Source organism: Narcine bancroftii, chromosome 3 (assembly GCF_036971445.1).
Source record: "Narcine bancroftii isolate sNarBan1 chromosome 3, sNarBan1.hap1, whole genome shotgun sequence".
NCBI lineage: Eukaryota > Metazoa > Chordata > Chondrichthyes > Torpediniformes > Narcinidae > Narcine > Narcine bancroftii.
Window position 1 is genome coordinate 133,737,791 of NC_091471.1, and position 21,420 is coordinate 133,759,210.

The 21,420-nt window shown below is 40.6% G+C and overlaps 1 protein-coding gene across 6 annotated transcripts in view; it reads left to right on the plus strand.

Moving 5' to 3' along the window:
• Positions 1–21,420, plus strand: part of kiaa1109 (KIAA1109 ortholog) — a 479,529-nt gene that overhangs the window by 246,794 nt on the left and 211,315 nt on the right. For all 6 annotated transcript variants that reach the window (XM_069925175.1, XM_069925178.1, XM_069925177.1 and 3 more), the window contains 3 exons: positions 11,423–11,543; positions 19,498–19,644; positions 21,178–21,302. In XM_069925175.1, coding sequence (XP_069781276.1) covers positions 11,423–11,543; positions 19,498–19,644; positions 21,178–21,302 — 393 coding nt within the window. The remainder of the gene's footprint in view (positions 1–11,422; positions 11,544–19,497; positions 19,645–21,177; positions 21,303–21,420) is intronic.

A 21,420-nucleotide genomic window follows, 5' to 3' on the forward strand; every position in this document is an offset into this window, starting at 1 on the left:
AGAAGAGAATTACATATAATGGAATATATAATTAATTGAATTTAAAATTTAAAAAAATTAAAACACTCGCTTAAAAACAATCCAGTTGTGTCGTAAAAATTATTAATTAAATTATTAAAAATTGTTTGTTCAAAGATTAATTGATTATGACAAAATTATGGGCAAGGCCTTGTAAATACTCTGACGATTCTTTCTCTCCATATGAAGACACCATCTAACCCTAATTGTATGATAAGTGCATACAATTATTATTTGCATAATAAGTGCAACAATAAATCCCAAAATGTTTGTTGGGGAAGTAAGTTTCCTAGCAGGAGGGAGTTTCTGAAATGCCAGGGGTTCAACGCCACGGCTTCAGGCACTAACAAATGGTGAGGGGGGGGGGGAGGGGTGGGGGGAGGAGCCAGGCTAGCGCCAAACTGTGGGTGCCAAAATGTATGAAGGGCTACAAAATATTTTTTTTTTGCCAAAATATCCACCACCAAAATATCTGATTCTGAACCTTTGGAATTCCACATTCATGAGCAAGTATAATTTTACTCTATCATTACACCTTTACTGTATATCTTGATTAATTTAATCAAATTACATTTCTATCTTCTCAATTCGGGCTGGGTGGTGGTGGGGGGGTGGGGGGGGGGGAAGGTGAGACCTAATTCATGTAATTACTTTTCCCAAATTATCCTTTTGAGTATTCAGTAATAATTTTTATACATACATAATTTTTTTTATCCAAAGCCGGTACTTTTTACCTTTGTTTTCTGTCTAAAACAACTCCAAAATGGCAGGTAACCAAGATTTGGTGGAGCTATAACATGTTTTCTAATTCATTACTTATTTCTAAATATAGGGGCCAGCAAATGCCATTTTAACAATGTGCTTTGCCTCTAAATTTCTTTTGGGCTGTTGCTTCTAAATTTTCACTAAACATTCTAAATTATCCATATTGTCTAATAATAACTGTATTCTTTTGTTTCTGCATTGCTTACATCAGGGTGTATATTTGGGCTTTTAGCTAACTTGGGTATGAAGTCTTCAATTGTAATCAAAATTGATAATAAATGTAGTGAATAGTTGAGGTCCCAAAAGAGATCTCTGTAAGTCATCATTTCATCCAATCCCTTCCTTTTCTGTTGCTCAACCACTGTGGTGAATGTTTGCCAAGTGCCTGTCTCCCCTCTGGCGAGCCTTACTGTACTAACATTGGATGTGCATTATCTCTACTGTTTAGGACACTCCCCTTGGGTATAACTGTATATGCACCTATTGTCTTTCATTATTGTACCATGAGTTTCTGCTAATAAAAGCCATGATTATTGTTTGACCACATCATCTTTGTCTATTTCATCAACTGGCACTTCAATTTTATTGGCAAAAATGGATGCAACACTCAAGCCATAGCGGCTAATAATCGACCAGTCTGCCCTGAGGGCCAGAGAAATTTTCAACCACTGGACTGGTTGTTTCGATTACTACATAGCTTGAAACAAGGTGGTCAGTGAGACGATACAGTGGGGCCACCTGAACTCTCTGCTGGGTGAGGTTCCTTTCGCTGTAACGCAAGGAGCTGCCACTCTGACTATAGCCCGGGAACGGCTGACTGCTTACTATGCAGGGCCACGGAATGTGGTGCTTGCTCGACACCAGTTGCTGACTAGACACCAGAAACCTGGGGAAAGTGATGTTGCCTATGCACTGGCCCTCGACTCGCTGGCAAACGAATGTGATGTCAGGGCAGTCAATGTGCAAGGCCTTGAAGCTGGATGCTTATGTTAACGGGACTGACTCCAGTTACATCAGACTGAGGCTGCTGGAGATATAGCCCTTAACCTACGACCAGGCAGTCATTCTAGCCAAAACATTGAGAAGTGTCGTGGGGTCCAGTGAAATGCTAGAAACCGAAAAGGAAACATCCAGGAGTGCTGGAACCTCGAAGGAAAGAAAAAGATGAACTCCTGAAAAACTCCAGACAAAAGTACCCAGCTCAATTTGCTACCTGCAGCTATTGTGGGAAACTCGGCCACTTTGCTAAAGCATGTAAGGCGAAAAGTACTCCCACTGATAAGAAGAAGAAGGAGAGAAGCACCAAGAAAATGGGCCCTGGAGCTGCAGGAATGGAAGACAACTGTGAAAAGGGGGAATTTTCAGACGAGCAGGCTGAATCGACTTCAAGTGACGGCGAGATGAGATCCCCTGTGATGGGTCAATTGACTGTAAAGCTTGGGGGATGTTACAGACTGGAACGGTCGACTATGAAGGGAGAGGTGAATGGTGAGACTCTTGATTGTCGAATAAACTCGGAGAGTACTGACAGCTACATCCACGAGAAAGTTGCCAGAGCCTTAAATTTGCAGAGAAATCCAGCGAACCGAAAGATATCGATGGCTTTTAGTGAACTTACAAAAATTGCACGGGACAAGTGTAAAGTTACTTTAAATTTGCAGGGACACTGCCTAGCTGATGTGTGGCTCTTTATTATGCCGGAGCTCTGCGGCCCTGTGTTACTGGGGTTAGATATTCAATCTCAGATGAACAGTGTAGTGTTAAATTTCGGTGGGCCACTACCCATACTTACCAACCCCCGCACTAGTTACTGCAGTCTGTCCGCAGTAAAGATCAAAGCTCCTTCTCTTTTCAGTGATTTTTTTCCCCTGAGTGTCAGCCAATTGCCACTAAGAGCCGTTCTTACAGCAAAGAGGATCGTGAGTTTATCAAAGTGGAGACCCAGAGACTGCTTAAAGAGGGAGTAATTGAACTTAGTAAGAGTCTGTGGCGGGCCCAAGTGGTAGTCGTTAAAAATCACACTAAGAAATGACTGGCTATTGACTATAGCCAGACAATCAACCGTTACCTGGATGCCTCCACCCTGCCATGCATCAATGAAATGATTAATCAGGTAGTGCAATACAAAGTGTACTCCACTATCGATCTCAAAGCAGCTTATCACCAAATCCCCATTAAGAAAAGGGTATGGCCCTATACGGTTTTTGGGGCTGATTGTGGGTTATACCAGATATAAAGGGTACCTTTTGGGGTCACTAATGGTGTGTCTGTGTGTCAGAGGGAAATGGATAAGATTGTTAGGACGTACGAGTTACAGGGTACGTTTCCCTCTCTGGATAATGTCACTATCTGTGGGAAAACACAGGCTGAGCACATCAACAACTTAGAGAAATTTTTAGCAACAGCTAAAGAACTCAACCTTACATTTAACGAGGGCAAATGTGTGTTCGACGCGACAGAGCTGCCCATTCTGCACTACATTGTCCGCAAGGGCGAAATCCGCCCTGATCCGGAAAGAATGGGCCCCCCCTTAAGAAGTTACTACTCCCAGTCTCAGCAAAAGCCCTTAAAAGGTGTATGGGATTCTTTTCCTACTACTTCAAATGGGTTCGGGACTACGCCACGAAGGCACGCCTTCTGTTTGACACTAAATCTTTTCCTCTCTCTCCAATGGCCTTGAAGGCTTTCGAGAGAATTAAAGCTGATATTGCCAAAGCTGCACTCTCGTCCATTGACAAGGATGTCCCATTCCAATTGGAAACTGATGCCTCAGATTGTGCCTTGACAGGAACCCTTAATCAAAAGGGCAGACCTGTGGCATTCTTCTCCCGCACGTTCGCTACTAGAGACACTTTCTAGCTGGCAGAAAATTTACTCTTGTCACTGATCAGAAATCTGTAGCCTACATGTTTAGTACTAAACACAAAAGTAAAATCAAGAACGATAAGATGGCACGCTGGCGAATAGAACTCTCAACTTATAATTACGAGATCCAGTACAGGCCATTTAAATGATCCCACTGACGCATTGTCATGATCGGCTGCTGGTGCTCAGCTGGAGGGGCTAAAAGAGATCCATAGCAGACTGTGCCACCCACAAGTGACGAGGTTCTTCCACTACATAAGGGCTAACAACCTTCCTTACTCTCTGGAAGAAGTCAGGAAACTGACTAAAAGCTGTCCCGTTTGCGCAGAATGCAAACCGCAATACTTCAAAGCTCCAGAGGCCACTCTCATCGAGGCAAACCGACCTTTTGAGAGGATTAGCTTTGATTTTAAAGGATTGTCACCTTCCAACAACAAAATTGTATATTTCCTCACTGTAATTGACGAATATTCCAGGTTTCCCTTTGTGATACCTGCCCTGATGTCTCGTCAGCGTCTGTCATTAAATCACTTGACAGAATTTTCAGCATTTTGGTTTTCCCAATTACATTCATACCGATAAGGGCTCAGCATTCATGAGTGCTGAACTGTGGCGAGCCCTGCTGTGGAAGGGGATTGCCACCAGCCGTACTACGAGCTACAACTCACAGGGCAATGGGCAGGTCGAAAGGGCTAATGCTACAGTCTGAAAGACAATCTTGTTTTAAAAACACATGGTTACCCAGTGGCAGGAGATGCTGCCTGAGGCGCTACATTCTATTTGGTCATTATTGTGTACAGCAACAAATCAAACTCCTCATGAATGAATGTTTGCCTTTCCTAGGAAATCAGGAACTGTGATGGACTGGCTAGCCTGTTTATCTGAGCCTGGAATCGTGCTGCTGAAGAGCCATGCTCAGGCGCGTAAAACTGACCCCCTAGTCCAACCAGTTCAGCTACTTTATTCCAACCCCAACTACGCTCATGTTAAATTTCCAGTTGGGAGTACTGACACTGTCAGCCTGTGACCCCCTAGTAAGCTTTCAGATGGCCATGCTGAGGCTCCACTGCCTCACGCTGGCGATTCTGGAGCGGGTCCAGAAGTCAGTCCTTCCCACATTACAGACTCAGGAACTGTACCAGTTCCCAAGGTTGCAAAGGAGCCACCTGTTTTGAGAAGAAGCACCAGAATTCGTAATCAACCTGATAGTTTGACATATTCATAAAACATCTCATTACATTTCGATTGCTTCTAGATACTGACGTATTTTGGCTGTTAGAGTTTCTCAATGCCAAACGTGCTTGCTTCAGTCTTTCCTAGCAGCTGACCTTTTGATTTTAACCCTTCTTCTGCTGGGGGGAGACTGTGGTGAATGTCTGCCAAGCTGTTTGTCTCACCTCTGGCGAGCCTTACTGTACTAACATTCGCTGTGCATTATCTCTACTGTTATGGACTCTCCCCTTGGTTATAACTGTGGATGTTATTGTATCATGAGTTTCTGCTAATAAAAGCCATGATTATTGTTTGACCACATCATCAACTGGCACTTCAACCACTTTCCTAGCCAATGAATTGCTGTCATTTTTAGTCATAGTGGTATTAATAGATGTCTTTTAGAAGTCTGTATATGTTACAATTATAAACATTTTCCAGTCAACAATTTAAGGATGTAAGAACATACTCTGCATACTTGTCTTTATTGGTCAGGGAATTGAGTATAAGAGTAAGGAAGGCATATTGCAGCTATATAAAATTTTGCTTAGGCTGTTCTTAGCCTATTGCACCCAATTCCGCTTGTCCCATTACAGGAAGGATGTGAAGATTTTGGAAAGGGTACAAATGAAATTTAGCAGGTTGTTTTCTTGAGAGCATTGACTGCAGAGAGACCTGATGGAAGTTTTTGAAATTATGAGAGGCATAGATAGAGTCAGAATCTTTTTCTCAGGGTACAAATGTAACATTCGAGAGGGCATGGTTTAAGATGGATTTGGTAGGGGCAGGGTAGTAGTCGTTTAAAGGGGGACACAGAGAAAAAAAATGCTGGTAGATGCCTAGAACAGTGGCGGAAGCAGATCCAACAGTAGCATTCAAGAAGCTTCAAGATAGACACATGAATGTATCAAAAATAGAGGGATATATATCATGAGTGAGCAGTAGCGTTTTAGTTTAATTTGGGTATTATGTTTGGCGTAGACATTGTATGACAAAGGGCTTGTTCCTGTGTTGTATTGTTCAAGGTTCTTACAGGAAGAATGGGGCATTCAGTTCCTCGTGCCTACTTCACTATATTCTTTAAGATCATTGCTTCTTTAGTGCCACGTTTCTACTCTGATTTATTTTTCTCATATTTATTGATACCCTCAATACCAAAACAGCATCTGTCTTGAATGTACTCCATAATTTAGCCTTCACAGCCTTCTTCGCTAAAGAAATTGAATGATTCACTATTCTCTGTGAAGAAATTTTTTAACCAAGTTCTCAATGTCCCTTACCTTGTTTTGAAATCCCCCTGATTCCAGGCACTTTATCCAAGGGAATATGAACCCTTCACCAACCTGGTCAAGATCCTAAAAATTTTGTATGTTTCAATGAGATGTAAATTCAACAGAGCATATGAGATAAGTTCTTGAAGTATGATTTCCTTTACAAATTCATCCTGGTTCTTTTTAACCAGCTGTTAAATTTAAATGTGTTCGACATTATTACTTTTTGTTTGATGATACACCAAGAATATCCCAGCAAAATCGATCAGGTATCAAGTTGGCACATCTTTCTGCAGCTATATTTCGAATGGTTTTAAATGTTGATTTTTTAATGTACTTTTCATTCCCTATTTTAGATCTAAATTATACATTCAGGTTCAGCCCTTTATAGTTGTTTGTATATCTTGTATCTGCCAGCATCTGTGCAGCAGTTTGGAGTTTGACCAATGTTTAATTTCATTTTCATGTTGTCCCTTCATCAGCTGGTCCAAGGGTCAAAATTACATTTTGTACCAAAGCAGAACAAAATGTATCTTACATCATGTTATTCATTTTTTTATACTTTTCACTGATTGTTTGTTTTATCCATTTTCATATTTGCACCATTTGTTGTGAATACCGTATATTTCAGCGTACATGTCGAGTTGTGAAAACCAAAAAAATCTCTCAAAAAATGGGGGTTGACACCAGATATACTTTTGAGATCTTAAATTTAGCTCAAAATCTAATCCATGCTGATCTGACGGATAAGTCTATCCTTGAAAAACCCAAAAAAACGACTGTGACAGATTTTCATTGAGATTTTTATTGAAAACAGCAACACAATTACCATCCTTCAAGATCACTATCATTGTCTGAAAAAAATCAACACATTTTAGAACCCTTCAAAATCACTCTCGCTTTCATCATTTGAAGCAAGGATGGCTGCAAGCACATTCATACTTTCACTGTTTAAACAGTCATCTTATGGATCCCAGTCTGTGTCTGATGAGGCAGTTTCAGCTTCATCGTCAGTGTTCCACAGTCATCTTCCATGCCTTCAATTGCACAAAAGATACCACACTTTTTAAATGATTTTATCACAGTCTCTAACTTTGTCCCATGCCTTGAGCACGAAGTTACACAGCACATTGCTCTGATGCAGAGTTTTGCCGCCAGCCTTCCAGACCTCTGGGGGTATTCCATCCATACCTGCTGCTTTGCCACTTTTCAGTTGTTCAATTGCCTTATATGTCTCTTCCCGGGTGAGGACCTCATCCAGCTCTAGCCTTTAGGGCTGTTGAGGGAGCTGGAGCAGGGCGGATTCTTGGACTGAGCGGTTGGCACTGAAAAGAGATTGGAAGTGTTCTGACTATCGGTTGAGGATGGAGATCTTGTCGCTGAGGAGGACTTTGCCGTTTGAGCTGCGCAGCGGGCTTTGGACTTGGGGTGAGGGGCCGTACACAGCCATTAGAGCCTCGTAATATCCTATTCCTCGGGCGCATGGTCTTTGAATGGCTTGTTGAAGCAGATTGAGAGGTTGCAATATAGATGTCAAACCACTTGGGATAATGCCATGTAAGTATTATGTAGTGCTAATCTGCTTTTAGTCTTCTTAGTTAAGTGGCTATGAAACATATCCCAGACCAGCAAACTCCGTTCTTCGCGTAAACCACCTGGTCATCTGTTCCACACATTGTCTATCCATAATTTTACACCATTTTCATCCATCAATCCTTCTTCACGAAAATATACAAAAATACTGCAGGGAATTTCATTTTCGGTTTAATTTTGTGATCAAAGCTTACCATACGTCTTAACTTTGTCCCATCGGCCATGTATGATAACACCATGGTAAACATGGTCCTTTCATGGCCTATACTTTTGGCTTGGACTTAAAGGTTTAATGTCACTGTTCTATTGTCTATCATGTCGAAATTCATGGGGGTTTCATTTATGTTTCCAATATTTGCCAATGCAATCTGGTGTTTCTGCCAATTCTGTATAATAAACTGGTGAAAGCTCACAACTTTATGATCAGGATCTTTGGTAGTTTCTGTGCAATTTTTGGTTTTTGGCATAATACCAGATTTTTCCTGTTCATGTAATGATTGCACCAGCCTACCGTAGCCTCAAAATCATCACTGAGGTCTGGGTCTGACTTGGCCCACTGCAGTGCAAATGTTCTTATTTTATTTCTGGTGACTATGTAGCAATCGTGCCTCTGTTCATGTACCCATTCTGCAATGTGATTTTCCAACTCTGGCCAACAAGTGATTTCTTTTCTCAAAGAACATTGCCTTTTTGGTATGTTTCTTAAAGTCTCTTCTTTCTTCGTCCAATCTCTTACCAACTTCTCAAGCACATCAAATTTTCTTCCAGCAGTGCTGTACTTGGTTTTCTTAACCATTTCTATCACTTTCAACTTAAAACTCGCTTCATATTTTCCTTGTGTGTTGTGTTGATGGACCCTCCATAATACCAATCACCTCTAGCCAATGTGTGATCTATGGGGTCAACATATATGCTGGACAATGGCCCATCTCAGGCATTGCAAGCTTTTGGGGTCAACTTATAAGCCAGTTAATGGGGCACCTCAGACAGCCAGAAAATTGGATTCAACTTATACGCTGGATATACCATAAAAACCTTAAAATGAGGCTGAAAAAGAGGGGGGAGAGGCTTGTACGCTGCTGGACTTTTGCACCAAAATTTACTGTAATCCTTGTGGTCTGCCTGACTCACTGGTCTGCCTGCTATTTTTCATTTCTCCCTTTTGAATAAAACACTATCCTCAATAATATTATGGGCATACTATTAGGATGTTAACTAAATCTAGCTTACTAATAATTGTTAAATATGGATGGGCATAGACCCTTATTGATTTGATGCTTGCAACCATTCCATACTCAACAGCTTCACTACCTTTTTCACATGAATTTATGTACTTTTGTATATATTGAATTCATAACCCAGAACAGTACAACACAGGACCAAGCTCTTCAGCAAACATGTCTGTACTGGTCAAGATACCAATCAGACTAATTCCATCTTCCTTTATGTTGTACATGTTTCTAAGTGCTTCTTAAATGTTACGATTATATCTGCTACTGCAACCTCCTCTGAAATTGTGTTCCAGGCACCATACCATTCCTGTATTTTTATAAACTTGTCTCATATATCTTGTTTAAACTTTCCCCTCTCATCCTAAACTTGGCATTAGATTAACTATTACTTTTGTTAATGCCCCAACATGTTTTTAAATTCATTATTTTAAAGCTTTTACCCAGTATTGTAATAAATTTACAAGTGAACCCAATTAAGTTTCAAGGGACATGGAAAATTGGACTTTGGACAATTGAAAGAGAGCCCTGGAACTGGAGCTGTGTTGAGTTGAGAGAAATTGGGAATTGATGCACTGTTAATTTGGAAGAAAGTGGGGAACCATGGGCTGGGGCATGTGAGAAGAGAGTGTAGGAACCACAGCCTTTGTGAAGTTCAGTGACCTACATGCTGAACCAGTGGGATTTCCAAATCATTTACAAGGAAGAAATCTGAAGGATGATAGAATACACTCCATTTACCTGGCAAGGACAGCTCTAGCAACAATCATGAAGATTGGCATCTTCTAAAATTATTCTGCTGCCTGATTCTCACCCCATCTATTCATTCACTTGACTTCTGGAGCACTAAAGCCACAATATATGTCAAATACAATGCACTTTGTTGCCCAGGCTTCTGATGAGGTTACACAGAATCAGGATTTATTATCATATGAAATTTGGTGTTTTATGCCAGCATTATAGGACAAACATTCATATTATAACCATCTTACAACATTACTATAAAAAATAAGATAATGACAACAATAATATTGCATGAAAAGTAAGACAATGCCTTTGGTTCATTGATTATTCATGCTTGCAGACATGCAGCTTCTGTCACCTTGGATGCCAAGGGCACCTTATTTGTCACACTATTTCTAAACTGTGTGATATCAAATCACAGAGCATAAATGCAGGAACCAGCAACATTTGTAAATTCCTTTCATGTAAAGGACTTCATTGAATGAAGATGATGTTTAGGTACCACATCCTAAAGGTGATTAGGCATGAGCAATAAATGCTGCTCTTGTCACTGATCCCCAGACTCCATAAAGTTTTCTTTTTCTTTGGCTTGGCTTCGCGGACGAAGATTTATGGAGGGGGTAAAAAGTCCACGTCAGCTGCAGGCTCGTTTGTGGCTGACAAGTCCGATGCGGGACAGGCAGACACGGTTGCAGCGGTTGCAGGGGAAAATTGATTGGTTGGGGTTGGGTATTGGGTTTTTCCTCCTTTGCCTTTTGTCAGTGAGGTGGGCTCTGCGGTCTTCTTCAAAGGAGGTTGCTGCCCGCCAAACTGTGAGGCGCCAAGATGCACGGTTTGAGGCGTTATCAGCCCACTGGCGGTGGTCAATGTGGCAGGCACCAAGAGATTTCTTTAGGCAGTCCTTGTACCTTTTCTTTGGTGCACCTCTGTCACGGTGGCCAGTGGAGAGCTCACCATATAACACGATCTTGGGAAGGCGATGGTCCTCCATTCTGGAGACGTGACCCATCCAGCGCAGCTGGATCTTCAGCAGCGGATGCTGTCGACCTCTGCCATCTCGAGTACTTCGACATTAGGGATGAAAGCGCTCCAATGGATGTTGAGGATGGAGCAGAGACAACGCTGGTGGAAGCGTTCTAGTAGCCATAGGTGGTGTCGGTAGAGGACCCATGATTCGGAGCCGAACAGGAGTGTGGGTATGACAACGGCTCTGTATACGCTTATCTTTGTGAGGTTTTTCAGTTGGTTGTTTTTCCAGACTCTTTCCAGACCATAAAGTTTTAAGACATCCTTAAATACATGTATTGCTACTGTCAATCTTTCCAACTTTACGTTTCTTCTGTCATTCTTATAATCGGACTTGTTCAGTTTTCAGGGAAACATTCTTGTGGACATATAATAATAAATTCCATATGGCTGAATTTCTGTGTAGCATTTAAAGTGGAAATCTTTTGCCTTTCATTGGCTCCAGCTTAAAAAAAACTATCTCTATGAATGTTGAAATTCTACTTTTATATTGAGATGTATTATAGCCATTTTGTACAATATACTGTGAAATTTAAAGTCCAGGTTTGTATCAAAATGAGTAAGTGTGAATTTACAGCAATATTTTTTCCACAGATATTAGGTTGAATAAAAGTTCTTAAGTCTATACTCCCTTTTTTATCCCATGTGGGATTTAATTATTAATATTAAATTAGTCATACTTTGTTTTACCATTAATAGATATTTTGAAGCAATGGTGCACTTTTCCAGCATTTGGCATCCTTCTGCGATTGTAGATAATCTGCATGCTAAAGTGTTGAAGGAGGCTCTTCTGAACAGTAAATCAGCAAGTTCAGAACTGGTAAGTCTTTTATGAAATTTAGTTTAAATAGATATAATAGCTCTCTAGGAGCAGAAGTCATCATGATGAGAAAATCGCATTTTCTCTGGGTAATATTTTCTGTGCTTTCAAATTAACAAAATATATTTTTTATCATTTTAAAATGCCTGGTTGTAAGTTATTTGTTTGACGAAATTGTGAGCACTATTGCCAAGTTTGCAAATTTTCCACTATAGAGTTATGACTAGTTTTGTACTTAACTATCAACTAGCGAGTCAAGTTCTACACTCAGTCATGTCCAGTTGTAAATGGTGTTGGACAGTTACAGCACTAATATGTTGAGTAGGCACCAAGAACATCTCTGTCCTTTGACATGAGCCCAGCACAAGTCCCAGAGAAGATGCTGAAGAGTTTATAGTCAACCAGCCAAGTACTGTGGATGCTTTCTTCTGATGGGCCATTAACTTCGTATTTTACTGTAGAAGGAAATATATTGGCACAGACTGAAGAATTGGTTATCACATAGAAGGAAAGGCGTTGGTATGAACAGATCTTTCTCAGCTGGGAAGGACATAAATGCCTAAATTATTTACTCATTGTATTAATGATCAGGAGGTGAGTAGGGTGTGAGGTATCCCAGTTATCATTGAAACTAACATGTTGTAGTATGGAATTTAGTATGTATTATATGCATATAGTGGATGAAAACTTGGCAAATAAAATTGAATATGGTAAGTGTAAGGTCATTGATAAGAAGAACCTGAAAGCACTCTGTGGTCTAAATGAGAGGGCATGTTGTAGTATGGAATATATGTAGTATGGAATATATGTATATAATATATGCATATAGTGGATGAAAACTTGGCAAATAAAATTGAATGTGGTAAGTGTAAGGTCATTGATAAGAAGAACCTGAAAGCACTCTGTGGTCTAAATGAAGATAGATTGCGGATGAGTGTAGTACAGAGGGATGTGGATGTACATGAATACAAATTGCAAAGTTTGCATACAGGTGCAGCAAGTGATTTCAAAGTCAAATGGCATTTAGGCTTTTTTTTGCAAGGTACAGGTATACAGTCCTTTATCCAGATATCTAACATCCGGCAAATTGGGAGAGAGAAGGCAGCGCGAGTCAGGCGGGCGAGGGGGAGAGACCGGCAGCGCGAGTCAGGCGGGTGAGGGCGAGAGACCGGCAGCGCGAGTCAGGCGGGCGAGGGCGAGAGACTGGCAGCCCGAGTCAGGCAGGCGAGGGACCGGCAGCACGAATCGGGCGAGCAAGAGGGGGGGATCTGGCAGCGCGAGTCGGATGGGTGAGAGACCGACAGAGCGACTCGGGCGGGGGGAGAGACCGGCAGTGCGAGTTGGGAGGGGGAGAGACCGGCAGCGGGTGGGTGAGGGACCGGCAGCACGAGTTGGGCAGGCAAGGAGGGGAGACCGGCACCGCGAGTCAGGTGGGCAAGGGGGGTGAAACTGGCAGCGTGAGTCGGGCGGGCTGGGGTGCGGGAGAAGGCAGCATGAATGGTGGGGGTGGATACAGCAGCACAATTCGGGTAGGCTTAAATCTGGCTTTTCGAAATCCGGAAAAACCCAAAATTTGCAACACACTGTCCCTCAAGGATTCCGGATAAAGGATTGTGTACCTGTACTATGCACACTTTTGGTCCTCTAATTTATGAAAGATGTGCCAACTTTGGAGGCAATCCAAAGGAGATTCACAAAATTAATGAGTGGGTTGAGCTATCATAATGGGCTAAAGAAATTTGGGTTTAGAAGGATGAGAAATGATCCTATTGAAACTCACAGAAGCTCTAAATGGTCATGACAGTGTAGATGTTGTGATGTTTGCAATAATAGGAGATTATGAAAGGAGGAAAGGAGGAGGAGAAAGAGTTGCAAAATAAGGCTGAAAAACAAGAATAAAGCAGTAAGACAGATCGTCCAAACCTTAGAATTACCAAAATCAACTGTTTGGAACATAATTAAGAAGAAGGAGCATACTGGTGAGGTTAGTAATCACAAAGGGACTGATATTCCAAGGAAGACAGCCACTGCTGTTGACAAGAATTCTCATTGTATTGAAGAAAAATACCCAAATGTATGTCTGACAGATTAGTAACACCCTTCAGGAGGCAGGTGCGGATGTGTCAATGACTACTGTACTCAGAAGACTTCATGAACAGAAATATAGAAGCTACACTAGAAGATGCAAATCATGGCAAAGGTGGTATGCTTTGAATCTTGGCCTGTTCTTTACCCCTCCATACTTTGCTCTTGTCATCACTCTGATACAGGTTAATCTTGGTCTCATCTGTCCACAATTCTGCAGGGTCTTTTAAATACTTCTTGACAAACTGTAATCTGGTCATCCTTTCTGTGGCTAACTAGTGGTTTGCATCTTGCTATGTAGCCTCTGTTCATGAATTCTTCTGAGGACAGTTGCCACGATCTCAGTTTCAGACCTTATAATCAAATTGGAACAAAAGAGCTGAATTTCAGAGATAGAAGTAACAGCTTCATGGAACCTTTGGAAAATTGAAGTCAATGGGAATCAAAGATACTTTTGTTCAGTGATGTATCATCTCATCCCCAGCACATCACTTCAGTTGTTGCATCAACTGTTGCTTCATGAGAGGACATGCTCTATTTTTCCTTCAGTTCAGAATGATAGGCCAGTGTTCAAGGGATTTACCAAGATTGCAGTCTCCCTCAAAGTTCAACTGGTTATAAACTGTACTTGTGTAGTAATTTATATTAACCTTCGTAACCCAAAGCCGTATATGAACAGTAAGGACTTCCTTTCTCTCAAAGTTTGCAGACAACTTGCATTACTCTTTTTTATAATTCCCTTTAACCACCATGTTTCAGGGATGATTACCCTGCTGGATATTGCAGCATAAGGAGCTGCTTTCTCCTCTATTAACATTTGGCTCCAACCTCCTCAACTGAGCATCTTTAAAGTGAGTGAAAACAATCAGATATGCGGGAGGAGCTCAGCTAATCTCATAGCGTCCATAGGAGGTAAAGATATATTACCGACGTTTTGGGTCTGAGCCCTTATTCAAGGAATAAATATCAAATAGGAAGGTATAAGAATAAAGACAATACTGGCAGGGGGAGGGGTCTCGGCCAACAAAAGGTGTTTATTTGATATTATAAGAGGTGAGATGAGAATTGATTTTGGCTCTGTGGAAGAAGAGAGAGAGACAGAGTTGGGGGAAAGGCAACAGGGAGAAGAAGGTGGTAGGGGGAGGTTTAACAGGAAACAGAAAAGTCGATGTTATTGAGAGTGCCCAGATAGAAGATGAGGTGTTGTTCCTCCAATTTGTAGGTGGTCTCAGTCTGACAATGCTTGTCAGCAACGTAATGGGATAGGGAATTGAAATGGATAGCCACAGGTAGATCCATACTATTGTGGCGGACAGAGCCGAACTGCTCAACGAAGCTATATCCCTGTCACCACCCAGATTGTCCAATGATGAGGAGATCACAATGGGAACACCAGATGCAGTAGTTGATCTCTTCAGATTCACAGGTGAAGTATTGCTTCACTTGGAAGGACTGTTTGAGACCTGAATGGTGGTGATAGAGGATGTGTTGGTGCAAGTGGAGCATCTCCTGTGGTCACAGGGGTGAGTGCAAGTGGATGATTGGTGGAGAGGGAGGAGTGGATAAGGGGGTCATGGTGGGAGTGGTCCCTGAGGAAGACGAGATGGGAGGAGAGGGGAATATATGTATAATGGTGGGATCACGTAGTAGGAAGTGGAAATAGCGGAGGATATAATGGATACGGAGGCTAGTGGGGTGGTAGATGAAGACCAGGGGAATCCTGTCCTTGATGTGCATGGGGCTGGATGGGCCAGGGCAGATGTGCAGGAAATGGAAGATATATAGGTGAGGACTGAGGGAAGCCATGTTTGAAGAAGGATGACATCTCTCATGATCTGGCATTGAATATCTTCCTGGGAGCAGATGCAACAGTTATGGAAGAAATAGGAGAAGGGAATGGAATCTTTACAGAGGACAGGGTTGAAAGAGGTGTAGTCAAAGTAGCTTTGGGAATTGGTGGGTGTGTTGAAGATATCTGTCGAGAGTTGTCTCCTGAGATGGAGACAGAGAGATTGAGAAAAGGGTGAGTGTTGCTAGAGATGGACTAAGTGAACTTGAAGAAGTGATGGAAGTGAAGTCAATAGGTATAGGTGAAGGGAGGAAGGGAGACAAAGGTGAGGCCTTTACTGAGGACAGAGAGTTCAGTCTCCAAGAGGGGAAGGTTGGAGGGGATGGTGAAGACCAGGCAGGATTTGGCGGGGAGGGTCAAAGGGGTGGATGGAGACTCAGTCCTGTAGAGCGCAGGGGACAAGGTGGAGAACTCTACCCAAAGCTCGGTCCTGTGGGCCGTTGGGTTCAGAGTGAGAGTTCATGTCGGAGGTTCGGTCCTGTACGTTGCCAGGGCCAAGGCAATGATCCGTGACTGAAGCTCAATCTTGTGGGCCACAAGGTTCAATGTGAAAATTCATGTTGGAAACTCAGTCCTATAGATCACTGAGGCCAAGATGGGGGAGATCACAACAGAGGTTCGGTGCTCTTGGTCACCAAGGCCAAGATGGAGACCCTCATCCTGTTCTTTGCTTAGGGCCAAAATGTCGGTTATATATCTACTTCCTTATGGATGTTGCAAAACCAGCCGAATTCCTCCTGCATTTACTGTGTGTTCTTGTACGCTGTCAACCCATTTGATAGGATTCTCCAAAACAATTCGTACCAAATGTTTCTGGCTGTTGACTTTCTGAAATTTTCTACAACCAAAGTTGGTGGAGGTTGAGGTCTTCAATAAACTGAAAAAAGAAGGTAAATATATTTTTAACTTCAATGGGCCCAAGGGATATAGGGTCAAAGCAAGAACAAGATGCTGAAGTTGGTGATCATCCATGGAGAAGGGCTACATGTTACTTAAGCTTTCCATGTTTTTAATATGGATGCAATTGTTGAAGGGGGTGATTCTTGAATCCAGTGAAAAGGAATCTTCTTTGCATGTGTTGTCAGAACTAAATAGTCAGTTGATTTTTATGAACCTAATATAATTGCTGGGAAAAAAGAAGCTCCAAGAATTTAACAACTGTTGGAGTTCAAAGTTCCAAATATTTACAGCTCAATGTGAAAAGATACTGTCTAACTGGTTAAAAATGCCACAGATGCAGAATACCAAAACATTTAAAACAGAAATAGAAGTTGGCCACCTGGACCCTTGACATCTGCTGTGCCGTTCAGTTAGGTTGTGACCTGTTTTTTTATTTTCGCACCGTATTCCTAAACTAGCCATGTAATGCATAAATTACCAAAATCTGTCGCTCTTTCTAAGTTGCGATGGTGATAGTGCCCTGAGCTGCCATCTTACAAAATTCCATCGATTCAAGAACCACCTTTCCCACAGATTTGAAGGTAGCAAATATGACCCCACAATGTAAATTTAAAAAAAAGAGGAGGGAGAAATGAAAACTATATGCCATTTAGATCATTATCAATAGTGGAGACTTGCAAAGAGAAAGAAAAATCAGTGCTTGTGTGAAGGACCCAGATGATACTTGTGTTATTTAGGTTGATTGAGTGATTCAAATTAGAGCAAGGGACATTGTTACTTTTACTATGATTTCTGTAATAATACTAGAGGGCTACTCCATTTTTAGCTATCAATTGTAGATGTAAACAGTCATCCCCCACAATCAGTGGCCTAGAAAAACATGACCCGCTAGCTTCACTAATACGAGTGGGTGCAATTTGGCATTTGGACATTGCCTGAGAGCTAGTGATGGAAGATGAAAAGATGATGTGCTCGGGAAGTAGAGCAAGCTCATAATTCACAGTAGCATTGGGACTTTGGGCTGGAGAGTGAACAAAATCACAAAGGATCTACTGTTAAAGTTGTGCCTCTTATTCCCTGTGGCTTTGGTGATCGATTGAGAGTCAACTCTGATGATGGAAAAACCGTTGACCATTTGACATCTGTTTTCTGCATCTCTGCTCTTGTCTCCTCATTTCCCAACTAGAACAAAGATAGGATGTCCTTGGTCTTTCATTTTCCACCCCATCTGCCACTTTATCAGATGATTCTTGCATCTGGAAGGTATGGCTTATCTACAACTTCATGTCAGTTTCTCCATGCAGTTGTCTTTGACGATTGCCAAATCCCTTTTTACTCCCAAAGGAGAGAACAAACGAACAGCGTTGGCGTTGCAATCAGGCAAGTGTGAAATGGGTAATTGCATTGTGGGATTGAAATGACCCAAGTTTTTGCGTGAGTGCAGGAAGAAAATATTAAAATGAAGGTATAAACTTGGTGGGAAAATCACAGTTGGGAGGGAGAGAGAGCGAGAGAGAGGAAATAAATAACAATATTTTAAACAGCAGGGAAAATTGGTGGCGGTATAGTGGGGAATAAAGCAATGGCGGACATGACCTCCTGGAATGCCGTGCGGCAGAGAAACCCCTCTATAAATGCTCCATTCATGCAGCCAGGCATACAGCCCTTTATTTGCCGCACGGCATTCTGGGAGGGCAGGACTGCCATTGCTTTTTCCCATGGTATTTATAAATTGTACGTGATAGTGCTACCATCTTTTGTACGCTGTAGTGCTACCAACTTTCCCATGCTATATAAATTTTTTGCTATAGTGCTACAAACTTTCCCACGCTTATATAAATTGTGTTCTATAACGCTACCAAATTTCCCATCCTGTTTAAAAATTGTCCGCAATTGCCATTTATTGCTCACACTTTACCACAGTTCCTTTTAAAGATTTATTTAGCTGAAGGGCTTATACTGTGCTGTACATAAAGCTTAATTATGTTATGATATGCATGATTAATTTTGTTCATATATAAGATCATAATACATTCATCATGATTTAGGGCAGGTCCACCATCACTTGATGTGTCATGAAATCACCAGTGGAAGGTAGAACAGTCCTAACCCTGGGGATGGCTCCTTGCAAGTGTGAAAGTTCTCAGTGTCCCAGTTAAGATTGGTCAAGTGTAAAAAGCCAAACCCCCATTCCTATCCCAGGATACTGAATGGCCAATGTAGTGGGATGCAAGTTTGAAAGGGGCTAGAGTTGCATTAAGGGCTGAAGCTCTGTAGGTTAAGTGCCAGCTGCTGTCAGAGTTAATGTTCATCTCTGAATGAAAGCCAAAATTAGTTAATACTATTACATGAATCAGCTAGGGTAAGTGGTGAAGCAATATTTTTAATCTCCAAATCCTTGTTCCTTCTAGTAATTCAGGTCAATTATCAAAAACCAGGAAGATCTAATTACAACATAAATTTATGTGGCCAGATTTGTATTATATATGTGACAATAAGGATTTAGAAATTTGTGAATTTATGATTTGACTTTATTGTCCTGTTCAAATTATCCATTAACTCCATTTCCCGATAAGACTGATTTCATATTGTTTCTCTCAGTTCGATACTACCTGTGAATTTTTATCTCTTCAAATAAACATATAGGCTTGTGCCTTCTCAACAATAGAATTCTCTGATGCATTAGATGATCATGGAGTATTTCATATTTACAGCATGGGGAAGTGGCTACTATTGTTTAGAATATCAAGAAAGTTTTGATTTGAGTGTTAATATGTTTGCACCTCAGTTGCCTGCAATTTGGAGGCATGTAATTTAATTAAATGGCACTGTTTCAGGGATTGAAAACAATTTTATCATGTAAGCTGTTTAAAAAAAAAATATTGCAATGAATGCAAAAACATTTTTATTCTCTGGGTGTTAATTTCAATCTTTGTTCAAAATATGACCATTTATTGAAGAGTAACAGAATTTATCTCACACAGGAAATAAACTAAATTCATCTTATTATGCATCAATAATTGTTTTATTTCTCTCTGTTAGTTGCACAAAACAGTGACGTAACCTCTTTTATTCCTTATAATTTCAAAGATTGTTATTAACAAAAAATTCTCTCTGCAGACAGCTAATAAACATGAAGGTCGAGCCTCCAAAATGGAAAATGACACAAATTGTACAACAAAATCAAGCCAGGGACATAAAAATTCAATAAATAAACAGGATAATGTGAAAATAAAGGGTCTTCAAGCTAATGTTTCCATTCCAAAGGTATGCAATTTTCCTTTTTTGTGGTTATCGTGTACTTTTGAACATTGCTCTGTTCAACATGTTTTGAGGAATGAATAGATATCAATCATGTTCTCAAGGCATTTTTTAAACTGGATCAAAATTCTGCAGAATATGCAATTTTGTACCAAATTTCAGTAATACAGTAATATTCTGTATCATTTGCTATGCATAATCGATTCTAAGATTTTACGGCATGTTAGGCAGAATGCAGAGTCCCTTCGTTAGATTTAAATAGGGATTGCAGACCCAAGACATAAGAAAAGTTTACTTTAAAAAAAAATATTTTGATATTTTAAAATGTTACTGTAAAACTTCTAAAATCAGATTTTACAGATTCTTGAGCAGTACTTTTAAAATTAAAATTTAAGAAGAATAAACAAGTAGATTTTGATAGTTTATTAAAAAACAATTTTTCAAATAAAATACAAAGTACAATTAAACCAAATAAATATTTTTTCTTAAATTTCTGTGACTTGCTCGCGGTCGCTTGTTGCCGCTGTGCATCTGTGGCACTTGCGCATGCTTGCACAAAAGCCAAGAGTATAAGATTATTTGCTAGTCTTCTTTAAATTAATTTTTTATCTGTTTACTTACATGTTTTGTGTATATGAATGGCAGGCATTTAAAAAACTATTAAGAATTGTTTAACTGGCAAAGCTGAATTTTATCAGATCTTTTCAAGGTCTTGGTGGGTGAAGGTTAGCCATGCTGCTGAGTCTGAAATATATCAGGGCAGCTTGGTAGGTGGTGGTGGGCCTGTGGAGATCATGATGGCCTGCCTGGACTAGTGAGATTAATCTCATTTGACTTTTTTTAATATTCAGCTTCTGAGAATGCGTTGTATGTAGTAAATTCTGGGGCAGTGGGATTTCTGGTTAATTTGTGGTAACTAATTAGACCAACAAAGCCACAAAACAGGTCCTTTTATTATGTATACACAGATAGTGGAGGTTATATGTAATTGATGATTTTTATGGTTTCAAAATAAATTTTGTCCTGAGCAAGTTACCTTGCAGCACCATTTAATACATAAGTATTGACTGCCTATTGTAAGCCACTGACTTTCCAGCTTTTGAGTGATTGTGCTGAGATCGTTACCAGGTGATTAGTGTGGTTTGTTTAATAAAATAAATAGATCTTAAAATGGGTTGGTGCTCATCATTCTTTTCAATGGACACGACATGACTGGAACCCCTCCAATTACATGATGAGGCAGGTACTTCATTTATTTTCAGCCTTGGACCATTGATTCTTCCACACAAATGGTCAGCATTCTCCAGGGTCCTATTTGATAAGATGGGCATTGAAAAAAATTTAATGTTCATGTTTTGTATGGATGAAACTTGATTCCCACCCTGCAAGTATATTTGTGATTACAGTTACATTGTTTTATTAATTTTTGGTGCATCACAGCAGAAGGGCAATTAATTCCATCAGTATTACTCTTCACTTAAAAGTTATTTAAAAAATTGAAAAGTTATTTTCAACTTGTGCGATTTCTTGAAATTTCAGGTGAATTTGTGTCTTTTACAAGCATCAATGGAAGAACCAACCTTCATCACGAATAAGAATATAACTCAGGTTTCTCTGGTTGCATTGTGTTTTGACAGAATTTCTACGCAAATTCTGGTCAACAGGTAAATTATCAAATCTTTGTTTTTCAGGAATGTTGCTTCAAGCCTTTAGGGTTTATTGTAAAGCTAACTGCAGACATGGGGACAGAATACACCAAAATGTCACTGGGTGGTTTTGCAT